At 36.5% G+C, this 21,299-nt stretch overlaps 1 protein-coding gene across 2 annotated transcripts; it reads left to right on the forward strand.

Annotated features, from left to right (window-relative positions):
- Positions 1-2,389: 2,389 nt before the first annotated feature.
- On the forward strand, positions 2,390-18,116 carry snx27a (sorting nexin 27a). Of its 2 annotated transcripts, XR_013190152.1 has the most exons (14): positions 2,390-2,917; positions 8,160-8,391; positions 8,472-8,664; positions 9,533-9,597; positions 9,685-9,789; positions 10,208-10,286; positions 11,636-11,799; positions 12,458-12,547; positions 13,201-13,350; positions 13,463-13,591; positions 13,709-13,768; positions 13,854-13,902; positions 15,434-16,307; positions 16,371-18,116. XR_013190152.1 is itself a non-coding variant. In XM_077195167.1 (13 exons), the coding sequence occupies exons 1-13, from the start codon at positions 2,598-2,600 to the stop codon at positions 15,499-15,501; spliced, it is 1,704 nt and encodes a 567-aa protein (XP_077051282.1). In that variant the 5' UTR covers positions 2,390-2,597; the 3' UTR covers positions 15,502-18,116. The 2 variants fall into 2 exon arrangements, 1 of the variants encoding a protein (XP_077051282.1); XM_077195167.1 differs by having other exon boundaries at positions 15,434-18,116.
- The last annotated feature ends 3,183 nt before the right edge of the window (positions 18,117-21,299 follow it).

The raw sequence follows: 21,299 nt of genomic DNA on the forward strand, positions 1-21,299 counted from the left end.
AATTGTTTTTTATATCATAATTTTTATATCCAATCCATATTTCTGCAAGTTACAGACATTTTGGTGTCATAATTTCACATAAGATTAAAAATTATTTAGACTTTTTTTCTTTGGCACATGTTGTCATTTGTCACAAGCAAGCAAAGTTCCAAAAACTATTTCTTGCAGAAACCTGTAATTTTGTGGCTTCCTCATGGTCAATTTAGCATTTTAGTATACATAATATATAATATTATATACTGTTAAAACTATACTACTACTACTACTACCACCACTATGATTGTAACTGTTGTGTTATGTTTAGTTCCTGTTCCCTTTGTTAGTTCTTAGTAGTTGATTATCTAGTTTCCTTTGTTTGGATTGTAGATACTCGTGTTTGAATTATTCTTGGTCGGTTCTCGTTTGTGAATGTGTGGTTAGCTTTTCTCCTGTGATATCCTGTATTTTGATTTTGTAAATAAAGAATATATAGATTCTGGAATATTCCCTTCATCTTCATCTTCATCTTCGTGCTTGTTTGCAACCACACTGGTGACAGAAGAACCGGCCCTCAAAACGAGTAAAACAAAAGAAAAAAGATGTATCTGCACAGCTGTTCATCTCCTTCTCCTCACCCAAGATTATCCCACCCTGGAGGACCATAGTGAGTTTTTGGACCTTACACATTACCCCAACAGTGCACTTATTTATTTTTTCTATATTTTATATTATTTTCTATATTTTATTTTTTATTAAATTCTCAAATCAAGCAACTAACTCCCCTGACGGATGATGGTTCATGAGGGGGGTTTAAGGATTCTGCTGGTTCCAGCAGAGTGTTCTTTGTTGCCGCTGGTCCTGACCAGTCTCCCACTCCATTCTCCTCTGACAATGCCATTCAGTTCCTCAGCCCCACTGGCTCTCGGCTCCTACATCAGTGGCTCCACTCAGCTACTCGGATTCGCCTTGGGCTTCCAGGTATGCAGCTCCACCCTGTTGTGCCGACCCCCTAGCTCCACCTCGGGCCTTTGAGCCCCCGAGCCCCAGACTCCATCTTGGCCCTCGACTCCAACCCATCAGCTCCACCATGGGCCATCATCCCTTGGGCTCGCCCAGGCTCTTTCATCCCACTGTCTCCACTTTGCTCCATTGTCGCCATGGCTTGGCCTCGGATGTCTAGGTCTCCTGCTACGCCTCGACCATCCACCCCGCTGGCTCCGAGGGTTCCTCCTTCCATCTGGTAGTACCATTGTCCTCACTCCAACAGGCTCTGCCCCGGGCTGCTGAGCCCCAGTCACCTCAGTCCTGTAAGCCTCTGGCTTTTCATCTTTGTGCTCTTTTGCAACCACACTGGTGACAATAATAATAATAATAATAATAATAATAATAATAATAATAATAATAATAATAATAATAATAAAGATAAATAAATGGGATTAAAAATTAAGCGTTCTCGACAGGCCCAAGACAAATATGTATAAGATCTTATTATACATCCTGGTTGTTCTCATTGCCATAATATTATATTCTTGTTTACTTACACTGGGCTTTGCCAATGTTGCTGAAATTCTGACAGTTAGCCACCTTGTTTGCACTGCTAAAAACACATAGCAAACCACCCTGTGAGCAAAGACATTTCCTTCTCCAAATGGTTCGTATGTTTTCTTTTATGCCACAAGAGGGCAGGAAAGACCTGTACACGCTCCAAACTTTTCAGACATGCATAGAAAAATAACATAATATGATAAAGTGCTATACTGTTCGAACTGTGGTAACAAATCAAAGATGATGCTCTAACAAACAACTCAATGGATGATTGTCATAGTTTGGACATTGCTGTTTTATCCAAATGTATGTTTTGTCAAAATGTATGTCATTTATTTATTGTATTATTATGTCAGATCACACATAGGCTGCATTGCCATCTAAATTGCCAAAATACACCACTTATTCTTACTAATGTATGACTGGGCATAAAGTCGGCTACAGGGAAGACTAGGGCTAGTTGTTTCACTTTAGTCCAGTGAAAATTTCTAATTTGACCCGCTACCCCAATGATGTATGTTGTTAACATAAATAAAGAGTTACATTTTGACAAATGTAAAATAATAATAATAAACAATATTAAAAAAAATGTTCTGGACAAAAATATGACAACTTGCCCCAATATATGAAAAAAAATATTCTAGAATCTGAAAATAAAGATCTGAAACTGAAAGTTGACTCTTGTCAGAATTTATGTCCGTGTAGTTTTGTTTACACAACAGCTGTTGCAAAAATATAATGTTACCCTGGTAATATTTTGGTATGCTACATCATCATGTCACTTTTTATTTGCTGTCATGGTAAAAACACTAGTGATTGCAGATTCTTCCATGCAAACCATCATTCACCTGTGCCTCGTACTGTTAGTCTGTTAAAGGATATCCTCTTACATAATTCACCAAATAAACTGACAACCTCCACAAGAGGCTCTCCGTCCTCCTCTAAACACACTGGAGTCGGACACAGTCTGTGAAAGTGAAAGAAGTCTTGTGATGATTGGGCGGGTCACGCGTATTTCTGGCTTGTTGTTTTGAAGGCCTCCGGGAGGAGAGGGGGTGAAAAGCGAGTTAAAGATGGCGGAAAGCGAAGGAGATGAGACTGCTCGGCCCGCTCCTCCGTCACTGCTGCCCACAGCACCCCGCGTTAACGGATCGGGGATGCTCGGTTCTGGTAGCCAGACCCCGACCTTGGTGACTTCGGGTCCGCGCGTGGTACGGATAATAAAGTCAGAATCTGGATACGGATTCAATGTCCGCGGTCAAGTGAGTGAAGGCGGCCAACTGCGGAGCATTAACGGGGAGCTGTACGCTCCTCTCCAGCATGTAAGCGCCGTGCTACCCGGGGGTGCGGCGGACCGGGCCGGTATCGTGAAAGGAGACAGAATACTAGAGGTGTAAGTCTTTTATTTTCCACTTTACTTCTCATTTTAGCCTGTGAATAATTTGCTCTACTGTCAGTCTGTTTGACACACAGTCACTGGTGGCTTTGCGTTATTTTTACACATTAGCATTGGACTTGTTTAAGCTTTCGTGGCCGTGCATGCCAACACATCCCTGCTAATGCAATAAACAGATCATTTATTATGTAAGGTTTGAGCAGATAACACGTACTGGAAGTTCTCAAACGCAGAACGGTTGTTGTGCAACAGGGTCATCATCGCCGTGTATTCAATAATTCGTGTGTGCTACTATATAGCCAGCTTGCTTATGTTTCATTTAAATCCAGAAGAGTCTCTCACTCAGTGACTTGTTGATGCCTGACAGTTGCATAATCACATGCTGTCATATTGATATCTTTGATATTGATCTCAGCCTATGATCTCAGCTGATAAATGTAGTTCTTGACAAGTTAGCATCCTAAATTGTGCCTGATCTGAGCGCTATCCTGGCCTGGGAAGTGCATAAGATTGACCATTTTAAAAAATGTAGTGTTCAACCGATATGTGTTTTTAAAATGTCTAATACCTATAAAATATTCTGTATTATATGTGGTCGAACTAATGCACATAAAGTAGCAAATAAGATTACATAAAAGTTACAAATTTAAAGAAGCACATAGTTTACATTATATATATATATATATATATATATGTGTGTGTGTGTGTGTGTGTGTGTGTTATACTTTTAGTGAACGTTGTATAGGTAAAAATGGTTTAATACCATCACATACACTATTGTTCAAACGTTTCGTCGGTAAGAAAATAAGTCACTTATGCTCACCAAAACTGCATTTATTTGATCAGTAAAAACTGTAATATTGTGAAATATTATTACGATTTAAAATAATTGTTTTCTATTTTCATATGTTTTAAACTGTAATTTATTCTTGTGATGGCTAAGCTAAATCTTCAGTATCATTACTCCAGTCTTCACTTCAGCGTCACATAATCTTCAGAAATCATTCTAATATGCTGATTTGATCCCCAACATATCTTACTATTATCAATGTTGAAAACAGTTGAGCTGCTTAATATATGTGTGCAAACTGTAATGCATAATTTTTTTTCACGATTCTTTGATGAATATCAAGATCCGAAAGAACAGCATTTATTTAAAATAGAAATCTTTTGTAACATTATAAATGTCTTTTTTCACTTTTGATCAATATAATGTGCCCTTGACTCCTTGAATAAAAGCATAAATTTATTTTTTTTAAATCTTACTGAACCCAAACTTTTAAACAGTAATGCATATGCCAGCCTATTACATGTCAGTTGCCTTGATTAAGATGTATTAGCATATTACATATCAGTATTATATTGGCTGCTGTGCTCTAGTTATTGGCAGTGGGCATAAAAACATGTCAACCACCAATAATATTTACTCAAATTTCACCAGAGAATATTTGAAAATGTGCACTATTGATAAGGCTGTCAGTAAGTTTGACATTAGGCAGAAAGAGGATCTTATTACGTGTTAACATTGAGAACAGGTTTTAGAAAGTATCATTCATTCTTCAGTGAATATTTTACAGATCTGCTTTGCATGTTAATTCATAAAGATTATATAGCCTATGTATAGAGCCACGCCACTGGTCATAGTTATTTGGAGGTGTGACGGGTAACATGATCAGCATTATAAAACTGAGACGTATTGGTGTCAATGTTTTATCTTATGAGAAAATAAGAAGTTGTATTAGGATTCACAAGGTCCACAGAATGTGGTGCCGTTCTTCACAATGTCAGTTTCAGTCAATAAACTCACATGCTGGTGGTGTGCTGTTGTCGGTTTCACTCAAACCACTTTTCTCAGACAGTCTATCTCTGAACTCAATGTGTGGCCATCTACATTGTGTGTATTAGATCAACTCTGGCTCTGGGCATGTGTGTGTGTGTAAACAAAGAAATCATTAATGTAGGCTACTGCACACTAATGTCAGGAGACTAGAAATACAAATGATGCTAAACTCCTCTACAGTTATTTTTATCACTCATTGTTCTCTTTAAAACTTCACATTTACTCAAAATGAATATCTGAGTCAGTAATGTGTTTGATTTTGCTAATTTTATCCCATTGAAAATGTCATGAAAACATTTACCCCTCCCTGAAAGGAAGGAAATGCAAAAGGTTATTAGGGACATGAAGGTTGTTACTTACTTAGCCTTGGTCAAGTTTACTTTAACAAGTTCATTTAAAACACATTAATTTACCTCTAATTCACTGGAAATTCTTGAGGAGCGTCTTTAGGAACATGATAAATATTTTGGTTAGTATGTGTTTTTTTTTTTTTTAAGGTCAATTGTTGAGCGATGCTGCTAAATAGTCTTTTTAAACAAATCAGCTTTGAAAACTTATTTTTTTTCCATGGTTTTGGTTGTTAGGGTTATCAAACGTACTGGTACTACCGGTACCAGTCAGTACTAAAAGCAAAAGTTGATGTCACCAGCATTTCTGCAGTACCAGTAGTACGAGTACCCGGTATATTTGAATAGATGTGTTTGTTTGACCGCTGTCTGAGCATGAATTAATGTGATTTTACAAAGTAGAACAACATTTCAATAAACCTATCCGATTTTAGGGATAGTTTTTTTAGTTAATATCAAGTTTAGGCTTACAAACAAGGTGCTTATTTCCCTCTGATTTTAGGGATAAATTATGTGTCTGGTTAGGTGTAGGGATAGGGTTAGGACTATGTTTTTGGACATGAATGTTGTTCAATAGATTTTTGATCTAGGAACGTGTCTTGGCAAAATCAAATGCATCATGTTTTTTGTTTTTACAAGCGTTGAGCATTGTAGCCAATCACAATCATATCTGTTGAGCATGTGAACAAGGTGGCCTATCAGAGGTGCTAAGAGTAAGTTATTCACAATTCACTTAACACCACTGAAAATGCAACAGGATTTGTTTTGTTCAATAATGAATCCTTTCATTATAACCAATAAAGGGAAAACATGATGTAAATAAGAGATTCATTGTGCAGTTTCTGGATTGACAACTGTACTTAAATGGGCGATTGAATCTAAACTGCGATGATTGGCCATGATAACCAATGGAAGAGACAAAACAGGACAAAATATTTTGAAGTTAGTACTTAAATCAGCAGTTTTTGCTCTAGAAAATTGGTACCAAGAATGTAAAATTTTACTGGAATTTGTATCGGCTGAAATTTTGGTACTGTGCCAAACCCTAGTTGTTATTTTGTTAATCAATGTGAATGTTATACATTATATCTCACATGCTAAGTGTTGCATCTGGACCCTTTTAAAGAATCTACAGGCCATTTGTGATGAATAAATGGGAACTGGAACTTTCAAGAATTTTTTTTTTTTGTAGTGCTTTGACATGACTTCTTTTTTTTTTTTTTTCTAGTACGTAAAAGGTTTCATTAGCCCAAGGCTGATTTCCTGAGGAACTCCTTTAAGGAAGAAGGAGTGGGTTCACAAACCAAGGCTGAGTTTGTTTATGAGCTGTTTTCCATTTACAGTCTTTGGTGAGCGTCGTCCCTGTCTTCAGTTCAATGATATAAACTTGAATACGTTTAACAAGGAAAAGAAAATCAATATGGTATCATCTTTAGAATTATATCAGTACTTCCATTCTGAAATGAGGAAGTATATGGGAATCATTGCAGTTATTAGCTGGTCATGTGAATGTCATGTTACACAACAGTTTGTTCCTGTTCCAAACTCATTGTTCAGCATGTTCAAGTCTTAAACTATGTGATTTTATATTGAATTGGATGACATTGGCATAGATTTGTGGTATGGACAGTTGGGATTTAGGATAAGAGACCCCATTATAATCCGTATCAATATTTCTGGTGATTATGACAGAGAATTTAAGTTATGACAGAGAATACAAGCACCATATATTTCTCCTTTGTTTTGTTTTGTTATAAAGACACTATGCCATGGATGAATTTATTTGTATGTTTTTTTCCTATTAATAATGTAAATGAATTATACCAGAAGAGCCTTGCATTTTTTATTTCCCTACACTTTTAATGTAATCAAATCACTAATGTCTTTCCTTCTGTGGTAGTGTAGAAAGCTGGTCTGTCAGCTTTGTCTACCCTCATTTTTGCATGGCGTCATGAAATATACCTCCCCGTTACTGTCTCTCCTCCATCTGTCACCTGGTTTATGAATAAGTGATGGTGGTAATAATAATAAGTGACGGGCAGGTGGCATGTGCTATATGTGTCATTGTTGGTGGGATCATGTTCATATACAAACAATAATTCATAAATAAATGGAGAGATCCCGGTGACCCTCAACCTTTCATTAGCTGAAAAACACTGTAAACCAGCTGCAAAAAAAACAGAGAATTTTGATAAAAAAATAAAAAAAAACATCAGCAGTTCCCTATTTGAAATGTAAACCTTTGGTTAATAGACTACTCTAGGTTTCATTTCCATTAATTGTAAAATGGCTTATTACACCAGTTTAAAGAGAGTAACCTTCGCTTTAATGGTGAAGAAAAACATTGTTTGGATGGTTTTATTATTGAAGATCTCATTGCTTAATGCAGATGTCCAACTAAAACGGTATGCTAAAGGGCTGATTTACTTGCAAATCACAATTAAATGTTTAAAATAAAGCCAATTTTTGCTTTGTGTGGTCAAATGTGTTCCCTCAACACCAATGAGATTTTGAATATCTATAGACCTACAGTGCCATTCAAAAAGTGTGGGGTTTGAATTAATATTTTTATTCAGGAAAAGATGCATTCAATTAATCAGAAGTGGCAGTAAAGACATTAATAATGTTACAAGAAATTAACATCAACACAAATAAATGCTGTGCTTTTGAACTTTCTATCCATCAGTGAATCCTGAAAAGAAATTAAGCAGCACAATTGTTTTCAACTTTGATAATAATAAGAAATGTTGAGCATCAAAACAGCATATTGGAATGATTTCTGAAGAATCATGTGACCCTGAAGACTGGAGTAATTGCTGAAGAATATTCAGCGTGCCATATCAGAAATAAATTACAACTTTAAATATATTAAAACGTTATTTTAAATTGTACTAGTATTTCAGTGTTTTACAGTATTTTTGTTCAAATATGAATCCTTGATGAGTATGAGAGACTTCCTTTCAAAATCAGTCAAAAAAAGATGAACCGGCCCCAAACCGTCTTAATATTTCACCCCTGTAACATGAGACACTTTTTTCCGTTTCTCCTGCAGTAACAGAGTGAGCGTGGAGGGGGCGACGCACAAGCAGGTAGTGGATCTGATCAGGGCCGGAGAGAGGGAGCTGGTGTTGACCGTGCTCTCTGTCCCGGCACAGGAAGGTGACGGACTTGATGCCGGAGAAGAAAGTGCTGTGCAGCCCAGTTACGACTACAGCGACAAGCAGGCCGTCCCCATTTCAGTCCCCACATACAAACATGTGGAACAGCACTCCGAGAAGTTTGTGGTGAGTTGCGCAGAAAGCATAAAAGCTTTTTCTTTTTTTGGCTGTTTAGTGCTAATAATCTTTGTTTCCTCCTGTCTTAGGCGTATAACGTGTACATGTCCGGCAGGCAGATGTGCTCGAAGCGTTACCGGGAGTTCGCAATACTTCATCAGAACCTGAAGAGAGAGTTTTCCAGCTACACTTTCCCGAAACTGCCAGGGAAGTGGCCCTTCTCTCTGTCTGAACAACAGCTGGATGCTCGCAGGAGAGGATTGGAGGAATACATGGAGAAAGGTGAGAGAGAGGAGGACATTAAGGCCCGGTTTTACAGACAGGGCTTAGATTAAGCCAGGATTAGGCCTTAGTTCAGTTGGGATAACCACAAACCTGTCTTAAATCCCCAAAGGTAAGATGTTTAATGAATTGATTTGGTTGTTTCAAAGATTAAGCATTACAACATAACACTAGCTACATATATAATACTAGTATGAGTGACACGGATCGATTATTGAAATAGTGATCACTTCTTGAGGAGGTACATGATGCGTTCACTCTAGCTAGAACTAGCGACAGATACAGGACACATTCACTCTATAGAAAGTGCAAAAAGACGTTATGCTACTTCTTGAGACAGGCTCTTTTAAAATATCTATTTTAACTTGACACGGTGCATTAAAAACATGGCGCTGACTGATTAACTCCCTTCAAGCCAGTCATGACCATAATAGTCTGCACTTTTATAATGATAACTACAGCAATCTGCAGGCAGAGCAAAAATAGAAGTTTTGAGGTGTTTTTTTTTTTCAGTGAGCCTTTCAATAACACCAAAGCCTCTCAAAAAATGTGTTGTTCTTAAGAATTTTTGAAGAATTGCACTTAGGAACATTCTTATGAACTTCTTAAGGATTTTCTTAACTTCTTTCTCAAGAAGATTTATGTGAATCTGGCCCCTGATTTTAAAGTCCTAATTTTATTGATTTGTTTTTTACTTTTATTACAGATGATTTATATTTGTTCAAGGATGTTTTTGTATAGTCATCTTTGCAGTAAGCCACCATGGATGTGGTTTTGTACACTTGCTCATAGATGCATGAAACGTACTTCTGCTGAGCTCTACATAAATATATATCCTCTCCGTCTCTTAACTTCTTTCTCTTTTTAGTCTGCTCAGTGCGGATCATAGGTGAGAGTGACATTATGCAAGAATTCCTGTCTGAATCAAACGAGGTGAGTATGTGTGTGTGCAAAACCTGAAGATCTGTGTGGTAGTGGTTTTGCTCAACGACTCTGTTTAACATGCGCTTCGTGTTATAGAACCACAACAGCATAACCGATGTCGAGTTACGGATAGCGCTGCCTGATAAAACCACAGCCTCAGTGAGAGTCCGAAAGAATAGCACCACTGACCAGGTTTACCAGGTAAAATGTCATATGTTCATGCAACACAGTCTGACTATTTAAAGGATCATTACCTCTAATTTTACTTGATATTTTGATATTTAAGAGGTTTTGTAGCATTAAAGCATCCTGCAAGTTTCATAGCTTAAAACGTCATCTCCATTATAAACAAAGCATTTATTTATTAAAACTCCAAAAACTGCTTGTTTGGATGTTGTGGGATCTGTGATGTCACATGGGTTCACAATTCTAACAGTACTACATATACATTTGCATATATTTTTTTCCTACATTTATTTATTTTGTGCAAAAAAGTGAACCTCTCAATGAACATTTTTAAAATGATAAAATTCCATGTCATGACCCCTTTATATATCAACTCAATTACCTCAACAACAGCTCATCCTAGACATAAACAAGTATCCTTTTCCCTTTTCAGGCTCTTGTCATGAAGGTTGGGATGGACAGTATGATGGCCAGTTACTTTGCTCTCTTCGAAGTTATTAACCACTCATTTGGTGAGTAATGGCTCTATTTTCCTTCAAGTGTCTGTGTTCTGAGTTTGCCTCCACAGGAAGGGAAGAAAGCATTTAGATATTCACTGAGGAAAGCAAGTTGACCTTGTTATGAAGTCAAAAGTAATTGCGCTTATGATTCTTTTTAACCGTGATTAAACTGCCGCTTTGTGATCTTTTCTTAATCAAACGAACATTGTTTTGCCCCAGCTGGCAAGCTCTGATAAGGTGCTACTGAGCTCATAAGGACTTTGGGCCTTGTTAATGAAACATGAACAGAACAGATTTCTGTGTAAATCCTTCGCAAAACCCTTCGTGCATGCGTTTATAGAAGAATGTTTGGTCACACTTTAGTTAGGGGAACACATATACACAATTAACTATGACTTTTGCCTCAATAAACTCCTAATTTACTCTTAATCAATAGTTAGTATGGTAGTTGTTGTAGTGGTTAATTTAAGTATTAAGGGATGTAGAATATGGTCATGCAGAATAAGGCATTAATGTGTGCTTTATAAGTACTAACAAACAGCCAATATGCTAGTAATATGCAAGGTAATAATCAACAAGTTAATGGTGAGACTTGGTACCCAAACTAAAGTCTTACCGAATGTTTTTGTCTGTAAAAATACACATGCAGTTATGCCACATTTTACGGCTAGAGGGTTTTAAATATCAAATATTGAGTTGAAACCTGTAACTTCTATGGGGCTTTCAGGCTTCAAAAAGGAAGAAAACTTATATTCCAAGTCATACGATAGCTTTGTGTCAAACAGATCAAAATTTAAGTTGTCGGTGAAAGTCTACCCCTCCATTGAGTTGATAACCAGAATCATCAGATAAATCAAATGTTTGGGGCCAGTAAGATTTCCTCAATGTTACTTATGCTCACCAAGGCTGTATTTATTTAATCAAAAATACACTAAAACTGTAATGTATTGAAATATTGTTACAATTTAAAATAAGTGTTTTCTATTTTAATATATAGTTTAAAATGTTATACTTCTGTGTTGGCAAAGCTGAATTGTCAGCATCATTACCTCAGTCTTTGGTGTCACATGATCCTACAGAAATCGTTTTTTTTTTAAATATATTTTTTTTCAACATTATAAATTTCTTCACTGCCAGTTTATTGTGTCCTTGCTAAATAAAAGTCATTTATATTTTAAAAAATGTTACTTGACCCTAAACTTTGAACAGTAGTGTACCTATGGCAGATTTTCAGTGTATATTACAATATTTAATTATTTTCCTCATATAAAGATATTAAATTTACCATTAAACGCTAAACTGTTTGCAATATTTACTGAAAATCTTTTTCTGTTCTGTCACTTGCACTTTTCTTCCTAAAGTGCGCAAATTGGCTCCTAATGAGTTTCCGCACAAGCTGTATGTTCAGAACTACACGTCAGCTGTCCCTGGGACGTGTCTCACGGTGCGCAAGTGGCTCTTCAGCACACAGGAAGAGGAACTGCTGCGGGACAACCCACTGGCCCTGCACTACTGCTTCCATCAGGTCAGTCCGGGTTATTGTCAATTCTCTCCTTTATCGCAGATAAAGTCATTTATAGTGTCTCCAGACACTATAACATGGTCATTATGGCATTAATAAATATAAACACGTCGCACATTACGGTAATTGCAGACCATAAACCGCGCAAATGAACTTTGAACAGCTAGCAGGTTGTCAGGTTAATGCATCATCTAATGCCACACATGCTTGCTTTGTTTTACTTTACGTTTATGTGGCAGAGAAACAAGCGCACAGCCATCCTTAGAATTTTGTTTAAACTTCCCCTTTTGCATTAGCTCCGTCTATGGCATCGCTGTCGGAAAACTAATTAGCTGGAGAAGTGGATTTACGTATCGTAGAGTTAACGAAAGTTATCATGAGCATTGTAATGTTTGCAGCGAATATCTTAACAAATGGAAGATTTTAAAAGAGTGGTTCATTTATAAATCCGTAAGATCTTACCTTCATGCTGTGGAAATACAAACCAGAAGATATAGATGACAGCGCTGAAAAGGGGCGGGGCTACATAAACTCTATGAATGAATGAATGAATGAATGAAGTCATTAATGACGTGCTTTCAAACGGTTCTTCAGCTCATTTACTCGCACCCGTCAGAGCTGTTCATCTCTTACATTCTGTGTTTTGGTCTCTTTTCTTCAGGCACAGGATGATGTGAAGAAGGGATTCATTAAAGCAGAGGATAAAGCGTACCAGCTCCAGAAACTAGCAGAACAGAGAAAGATGACAACGGTCTCTCATACTTTCAAATAGAGTGCTTCATTTAAATGCTATTTATCTTTTCATTAAAACCCTGTCAATAATGTGTCCAGGTCACATTTCACCTAAAAAATTAAATTAAAAGAAATTATTTTAATAGTAATAAAATCAAGCATATTTTGGGGGGCATTTAAAAAAAATATTGCACTGTAACATTTAGTTTTCAATACATTTCCATTAGTATTATTCCATTTAGTATTATTTATATACTTTTACAGTTTCCTATATTTTTATATCCTTCAGTTTAATTTTTAGTAATTCGTTTTTTTTCCCTATTATTTTGGTTTTTAAATGTCTACTAATAGTGATTTAATAATTTTAGCATTTCAACTTTTATTTCAGTTTTTTTCCAAGGCAACATTTTTAATTTTCATTTAAAGTTTTCTATGAATTATTTATATTTTCTTTCAGCTTTGTTTTTTTTTTTTATAACATTGGGTACCAAACAAAAATGTTAATTGGTCTAAGATAGACTTCATTGTATGTTTTTTTTCTTATTTTGGGATGAAATGTAACCTGGACACTTTACATATTATTAATAGATTTTGCTTTGCGACAAAAAAGGTAAAGGCATTTTGTCTGAACACAAAATTTCCCCCTTCTTTTCTGTGATCTTTCTCTCACAGTATCTGAGTCTTTTGCGCTCATGTGAGGGATATAACGAGTTGACTTTCCCTCACTGTGCATGTGACTCGCGGAGGAAAGGTCATGTGATCACGGCCATCAGCATGAAGCATTTCAAACTACACGCCTGCACAGAGGACGGCACTCTTGAGGTGAGCGAAAGATGCTCAGAATGTACAGACATAACCTAGAGGCGTAGAATTGGCCGTATGAGAACATGTTTGATTTGTTCGCCCATACTAACACTTTATCTTTGACTCACAGAATCAGGTGATTGTGTTCGAATGGTCAGAGATGCAAAGGTGGGACACAGATGAGGAGGGAATGGCCTTCTGCTTTGAGTATGTGCGGGGAGAAAAGAAACCTCGTTGGGTCAAAATATTCACTCCTTATGTAAGTCACCCCAGAATGAAAATGATTGCTTCATTATTTACCTTCTGAATTATGTTTCTCAGAACATTTTGAACAGGAATAAGCCCTGGTTGTGTGTGTTTGTGTTCCCTTCTCCAGTTTAACTACATGCACGAGTGCTTTGAGAGGATTTTCTGTGAGCTCAAATGGAGGAAAGAGGTATTAATAATTTGCACACATTTCTGTTTTAACTTCTTTGCCTTTTTTGTCATTTGTTAATGAGTTTCTCTCTGATATGTTAAAGGTTGAAGAGGAGGCCTCAGACAAAGGCAATAAGAACTGTAGTAATAATGGTAAGAGAACCTTTTGCCCTCATTTTATCACACACACACAAGTTAATGGGATTTTTTCAAGCATACTCATGTGATGATCATACTCACACAGAAACCTGTAATACTGGTTCATACTTACCACACTTACATTTTAGTATGAGTACAAAGTCACATGTCATGCGTGTGATGCTCATTACACCCAACAGTGCATAAAATGAACCCTGCACCTTCTCGGATGATCAAGTAATGGAAATGTATTCCTTAATTATGTAAAACAAAATGCAGGAAACATTGATTCAAATGCAATGTAGGCTATCATTGATTGGAAATACTCGAGCAAATGTGCTTTTTATTATTGAACACTGTTTTATTCATTGAGCAAATAATATATTCGCAAATTTCAGCTGTGCTCCTGTAAAGTAAACATTTGAAATAATACTATAACTTTTTTTGTATTTTTCTGTACTGAATGAATTTAATCTGAACTGTTGTGGTATGAACTGAAATTAATTTAATAAATAATGTATTCATCTATTTTGTATTATTCATTGATAAAAAAATTATAATGTACAATATATAAAATATATATTTAATTTATACATTTTAAAAATAGTAATTTTTATGATTTGTAAATTTAGGCTATGATTAATTTACATGGCTTGTTAAATGATAATATATATATATAAATATATATATATTTATATAATATATATATATATATATATATATATATACACACACGTGTGTGTGTGTGTGTGTGTGTGTGTGTGTGTGTGTGTGTGTGTGTGTGTGTGTGTGTGTGTGTTAAAATTGGAGAAAAATTATGCACCTTTTATATATAGTTAAATATATATATTTTTTTTTTTAGTGCTGTCAAGTCAATTAAAGGTGCTCTAAGCGATGTCACGCGTTTTTAGGCCAATACCTTTTTTGTCACATACAGCAAACATCTCCTCACTTTCCGCTAGCTGCCTGTCCCCTGAACACACTGTAAAAACACGCGGTCCCTGCAGAGACCGCTCTAAGGCTCTAAAAACGGCAACAAAAACAAACTGGGCTAACCCGCACCACGAAACATAACAAACTGTTCCAGCCAATAACTGACAAGAAGGATTTGGGGGTGGGGTTTGGGGGGTTAGTGCGCGGATGAGGAGGAGGGAGGGTCTAGCTAGCCTCCGTTTTGTTTGACAATACTTCGAACGTCAACAAGAATTGATGTCACCCTACATCGCTTAGAGCACCTTTAATTGCGATTAATCCCATCTAACATAAAAGTTTGCATGCGTGAGTGTGTGTTTATTTTTACACAAGAGTAGTATTCATTGTTGTGAGCCCAAGTTGCCCCATTCTAGGCCATTAAAAATGACTGGTGTGTACTCTATTGGGAATGTAATTCCCCTAACACTAAATGTGATTTTAAATTTAGTGAACCTGTAAAACAGAAGGCAGAATTTATTGAATCCATAGGCATAGGGGATTTAAGATTTTTAAAAAAGCTTTACAAACCCTTTTAAATGTTTAGTAAAGCTAATGAAACACTTCTGTATTGCAGATTACATCTCGCCGCTGGAGCAACAGAAGGGATGGTGCCACCTAGGGGGCGAGATTGCCACTTCCTAAAACCCCTCTCTAGACCCCTGTGGAACAGCATGAATTGCGCTGGATCATCACACTTGAGCAGACCACCATAATGACCATGTTACCACGGCAACACCACAGCGACACCATAACAACCACGTTTCCACGGAGACAAAAGTGTGCCTTTCAGATGCAGAGCTTTCCATATGGCAACCACAGCAACGCAAAATTCCATTATCATGGTAAAGCAGAGGCTGCAGGGATGTTTCACCCCAGATCAAGAGCACCAATGGGTTCTGCTGTCATTTCATCAATAGATACTTTAAACTTGCTTAAGTACATGTAAAATAATACATAGGATGAAGTCGAAAGATCTTCCACATCATTGGTTTAGGAGACAAGCTATTCTTTAAGTCTACTGGCTGGATTTTGGAAAGCATTAGCTAAGGTAGAGCTGAATCCGCACTGTTATCAGGGCAACGTAGTAACAAATGACCACTTTGTGATTTAGAATGGCAAGCCGCTATCACAATTGTTTGACTAAACTATATATATGGGAGGGGGACGACATGCCTTAACAAAAACAAAATATTAATTTGTGTATCAAGGTCACCATACAAAAAAAATTAGTGTGGGATCTCACTAAACTAATATTGTGATGGCATTATTGCTTAATTTTCTCAGTATTGCTGACCAAAATGAGCTCTTATTAATTTTATTTCAATTAAATGAGGAGAAAACAAGTCTGTAGGAGCAGTGACATGGGAAGTGTGTGTGATTGTGTAGTGAAGGACAGGAGTGTTTATGAACTTAACCTTAAAGGGATAGTTCAACCAAAAATGAGAATTGTCACCATTTACTCACCCTTAAGTTTTCATACAGGGTTTTACTTTTAACAACTTGAGGGTGAGTAAATTACGTTTCGGAGTAAACTATCCCTTTAATGTTAAGTGTAGTTGACACAAGCGACCTGTAGGGGGCCTCCGTATCAAACACAGAAGCAGCTGCACTCACAGGTTTATTTCTGTTCAGTTTATGTGTTGGCCTCTGAGGGAACATCATCGAGTGAGTCCTCGTCTGAGTTTGTTTTTGTGTTATTTATTGTTCGAGACTGCAGAGGCTTCCCTCACAGAGAGACAACAGCACCTGCTGACAAGATCTGAACGGGGAAAACGAGAGACAGACTGAGAATATTGTGATCTCAGTCCTCTCATACGTTTTCTAGAATAAGATCTTAGAAAGCAAAAGGCAACTAGTCTCAAACTCGTCCAAATTCCCCACAGTGTGCTAGAATAACAGCCAGTTAATTTTTTTTTTTTTTTTTTTTTTTTTTTTGTAGTGGTCTACATTAGCTATTTTCTCATGTAACTCTCTTCTTTTAATGCATAGTAGAGAACTAGAGCTTAAAAAATGGTATAGCAAAAAAGATATACCATAAAGGACCTTGGTTGCCCCCCTCATCACAGGACAAGGCACAGCTTAACATTTTCTTAACAGACATGCATGCTTAATGCAAGTCAGAAGCTTTCACCATTCCATTCCAGCACAATACTGTGATAAATGAGCTTATCCTCATCCAAATGCTTAAGCCACCTTGGCTACGATACCTTGATCAATAAGTGAGTTTGTATAGTGTGTGTGTGTGTGTGTGTGTGTGTGTGTGTGTGCGTCATCAAATTGCTCTCTGGTTAGAGTAAAGGCTCCTATTACCACAGCACGGTAGCATCTGTGGTCTAAGTGTATTTACAAAAATTTGATTTGTCTTCAGTCCTGATTATTTCCATATTTGATTAGTTCAGACAGTTTATCAATGTGAATGAAAAAAAAAAAAGTTCGGCTTATGTGTTTTACGGTCGTGTAATTTTGTCCTTTTGTCAGGAGTGCAGGTGCGACACTTTTTGTATTGTCTGGAAAACGTCAAAAGTGTTCCACCTAGTAATGTTCACCAGCGCTATAATATTAATTGTTTGGTCAGTGTTTCTTATTTTGTGTCAATGTGCCGGGAGGGAAGAATATGAATGTACCAGAATGTATTTATAACATGGATGATTATTTGTTTGTTTGTTTTTTTTGTCATTAACTTGAACTTCAACCATTAAAGATCATCATAACTCTTCAGTTTAAAACTTAAGACACTAACATACTCTTTTCCTTCCACTGAGTGTTTTCTTAACTTTTGGCCCAACTTGAAAGTATTATTAATGTTTTGAGTGTTTTCCCCAAAATTGGTATGTTGGGATGAATACTGTCAAGTTTAACGGCTATTTGTTTGTGTTCTGTGCTTCATCTGTAAATCTTACTGCTTATGTGTAGTACTGACAGAGTCTTTGTAGCTTTTCTGACTGAAAACGTTAATTTATTTTTCTGCTAAATCGAGGAGATTGAAACAAGGCCTGTGCTGTGGTGGGTTTAGGAAGGGGCTTTGTATGACAAAAGATATAATGCATACGTGAAGGAGATAAACAGGCGTGCATTATTTCATGTAGCCTAGATAATGGCATAAATTAACAATAACGGGATACAATAGTTTTATATCTGAAATGTGTGAACGTTAAACTAACCAGAGTTATAAAAAAATAAAAACTTTGAGAAACATCATGTAGGTTGAAACATTGTAACATACTATTTTAAATAAAATTACCTATTGGAAAAAAAAACATTATTTATTGTTTTATTTCTCTTGTGCAGGCCTTTTTTGCAACATAACTGATATCACTTAGCAGGCAAACGTGAATGTCTCATGTGACATTCCTCGTCCAATTGCATTATTGAATTAAAAGGACACTATGTATACATTTTTTTTTTTTTAAATCATTTCAAAATTAGTCAATACATCATCCATCCTTCTTCCAAACGTGTTTTTGTCTTACACTGAATTCAAAATTGTAAGCCTGTTATAGACAGGTTTCTTGTATACAAACAATACTGGATTCAGGGGCAAAACCGGGAGGTAACGGTCATTTATGCTGAGAAAAGAGGTGAATGCAAATATCTGAAGGTAGCCTACAACATTTGTTCTGCCAAATTATTTATCACCATCAATGAACCCCAAAAGAGAATAGTATATCGTTTTTTAAACAGTAAGGGAAAGTGGGGTGAGTTGTGCCAGTTTTTACTCAAAGTGACTTTAAAGTGAGGCCATGACAGTAATGCCTTCAACTTAAGGATACATATATTTCACGATGTGGTGCATCCCTGAGAACAATAACTTTGGAACTGGAATAAATTGTTTCAGAATATAGCTTTTAGGGAAAAAGTGGTCTCGTGGCACAACTTGCCCCTGGTGCGGGGTAAGTTGTGCCTTTTGGGGAATACGTTGGGGTAAATTGTGCTAGTGATTTCTGAAGTAAAACAGAACATTTTAATGTTATGAACTGTAATGCTATATGGAAGCAAGACAAATTCAATACAAAATTACTCATTTAAGGTTTATTTAGATATTGTCACCCTATTAAACTGTTGGAATAAGTGATATTTTGTAGTTTTTGGGAAAACACAAAAAACTTAAACACTCAATAAATGATATTTGTGAATCATTTCAGGCAAAAGGGCTTTTGCAATAGATGCCTGTTGACACATAGAACGCTGTCTGTCAATTATGTAACATATAAGAATAAAGTGTCTAGGCTCATTTCTAAACATCCTATTGTGACTTAGGCCACTTAAAAACTTAATAAAACTTCTCATAGTGCCAGCTCAAAACTGAAATCAGTGTTAGCTAAATCAAACAGATGGCAGGTAGGCCTAAGTCAAACACTGATGAGGCATGCCCATCTCCTCACTTCTCCAGATTATTCCCTGTGAGTATGTAGGTCTTTCCCTGTTGCACCTCTTTCACGCCGCGGTCCAACTCCACAAGAGGAGTTGAAGCCCTGTCTGTTTTCCATTTATAAGTGAGTGACATGATGGGTTTTAGTCTAAAATTGGCTGTGCCACTGGCACAACTTAACCCAGGCCCTTTGGCACAAATCACCCCAGAGTTCTGATTTCAAGTTTGAAAAACTAGCATGATCCAGCAGTTAAGAGCTAACATAATGCTAACTCTATAGACTCAGTGTGTAGCCTGCTAAAGCACTAAAACGTGTGAAATGTTTTCAAACTTGTGGAGCCCGATCTCATGAAAGTGCGTATCAATAGAACAAATGTTATTTTTAGTGCCATTTATACGCCTAAAAGAGTTTTTGCGTGTATATGATACGCACTTTATGGCGTCTAATACGCACGTACCCCCCTCCCCTCAACCCCTAATCCTAACCAAGGGGATTTCAGTGCGTAGCATATACACGCAAAACCATTTTTGGCGTATAAATGGCACGAGAAATAACATTCGTGGTATAGATATGCACTGTCATGAGACTGTGTTGATTGTTCAGACACTACAATCAAAAAACCTTAAAAATAGAAATTTTACTTTGAAATGTCTTGCTCTTTTTTTTAGCTAAAATGTGCTAAACTCTCATGCCATGTGTCTCTCTTCTTTGGAGGATGAGTATGGATGGCTTTTTAATATTATGTGGTCACATGACCAATTTCTTCTATGGTTTTCAGAAACAAGGGGTGGATCTACTTCCCCCTGGCACAAATCAGGGGGGCACATACATCATAACACTTGGTCATGTCGCTCTGAAAATGTGAATAAAAGCCTATGTAAATGTGTTCAGCGTATAAAGTGATCGTGTTTCTTCATTCATTTTGGACTAAACCGCTGGATTCATATGGATTCGTTTTACGATCTATTTATGAACTTTTTTAATTAAAAATATCTTCATTTGTGTTCCGAAGATAAACAAAAGTCTTATGGGTTTGGAACGACATGACGATAAGTAATAAATGACAGAATTTTCATTTTTGGCTCATACGCTTCATTATGTACCCTGTCAAAGATGTTTGTTGAAGTCAAATGGTCTGAGAATGTTTCAAGACAACCTGATCACCTTAGATGATTATTTAAAATAAATATGATGAAACAATAAAAGAAAGCAAAATTCCATAAAGAAATTATCCGGTAGCCTATTCATAATCAGAATAAATCTCGTACCTGTGATCCTGCAATTGCCTCTGGAATTAAATAGTACCAATTTGTACCCTTGTCTCTCATGCGCAACCACTTGCTCAAGCCAGCTAAATACTTCAATGAATTTCATTTATTTACTATCACAAGGACTCATTCTGCTGAATGACAATATGAACAGAGGCTTATAGGCAGATGTGGTTTCAGTCATAGGTTTCAGATTTGAGCTGATAAAGTGCAAAAGAAGAAGCTATGATTTGCAAAATTAACTAGATATTTAAGCCTGATCTAAACCAGAGTTAAGTGTAATTGTCCAAACTTGGACCCAATGCAAAAGGATTGTAAATTTTCCTGTCACTAACAAGTAAATAAATGGACATAGAACTTTGTTTTGAGTTTAAATGATTTTATGTGAAATGATACGTCAGTCATGAAACAAGCCACAAAAAACAACTTTAAGATCTAAAAATAAATTCGAATTAAAAATATCACTATACTGTAGTCGTGTGAAAAAGAAATTACACCCTATTTAATTTTTACGGTTTTATGTATCAGGACATAAAAAATCATCTGGTCCTTTGCAGGTCTTAAAATTAGGTAAATACAACCTCAGATGAAGAACAACACATGACATATTACACTGTGTCATTATTTATTTAACAAAAACTTGGACAAAATAGAGAAGCCATGAGTGACAAACAAAGTACACCCTTACTGCTTCCACCAAGAGCAGTCAGGCACTGCTAATCAAATGTATTTGATTAATTGATCATCAGTGTTATCACCTCTATAAAAGCCGAAGTTTTGTCCGTTTGCTGGTCTGGAGCAT

The sequence above is a fragment of the Siphateles boraxobius genome, unplaced genomic scaffold (assembly GCF_051911475.1).
Source record: "Siphateles boraxobius isolate OS27281-9 unplaced genomic scaffold, OSU_SipBor_1 33, whole genome shotgun sequence".
Classification (NCBI taxonomy): domain Eukaryota; kingdom Metazoa; phylum Chordata; class Actinopteri; order Cypriniformes; family Leuciscidae; genus Siphateles; species Siphateles boraxobius.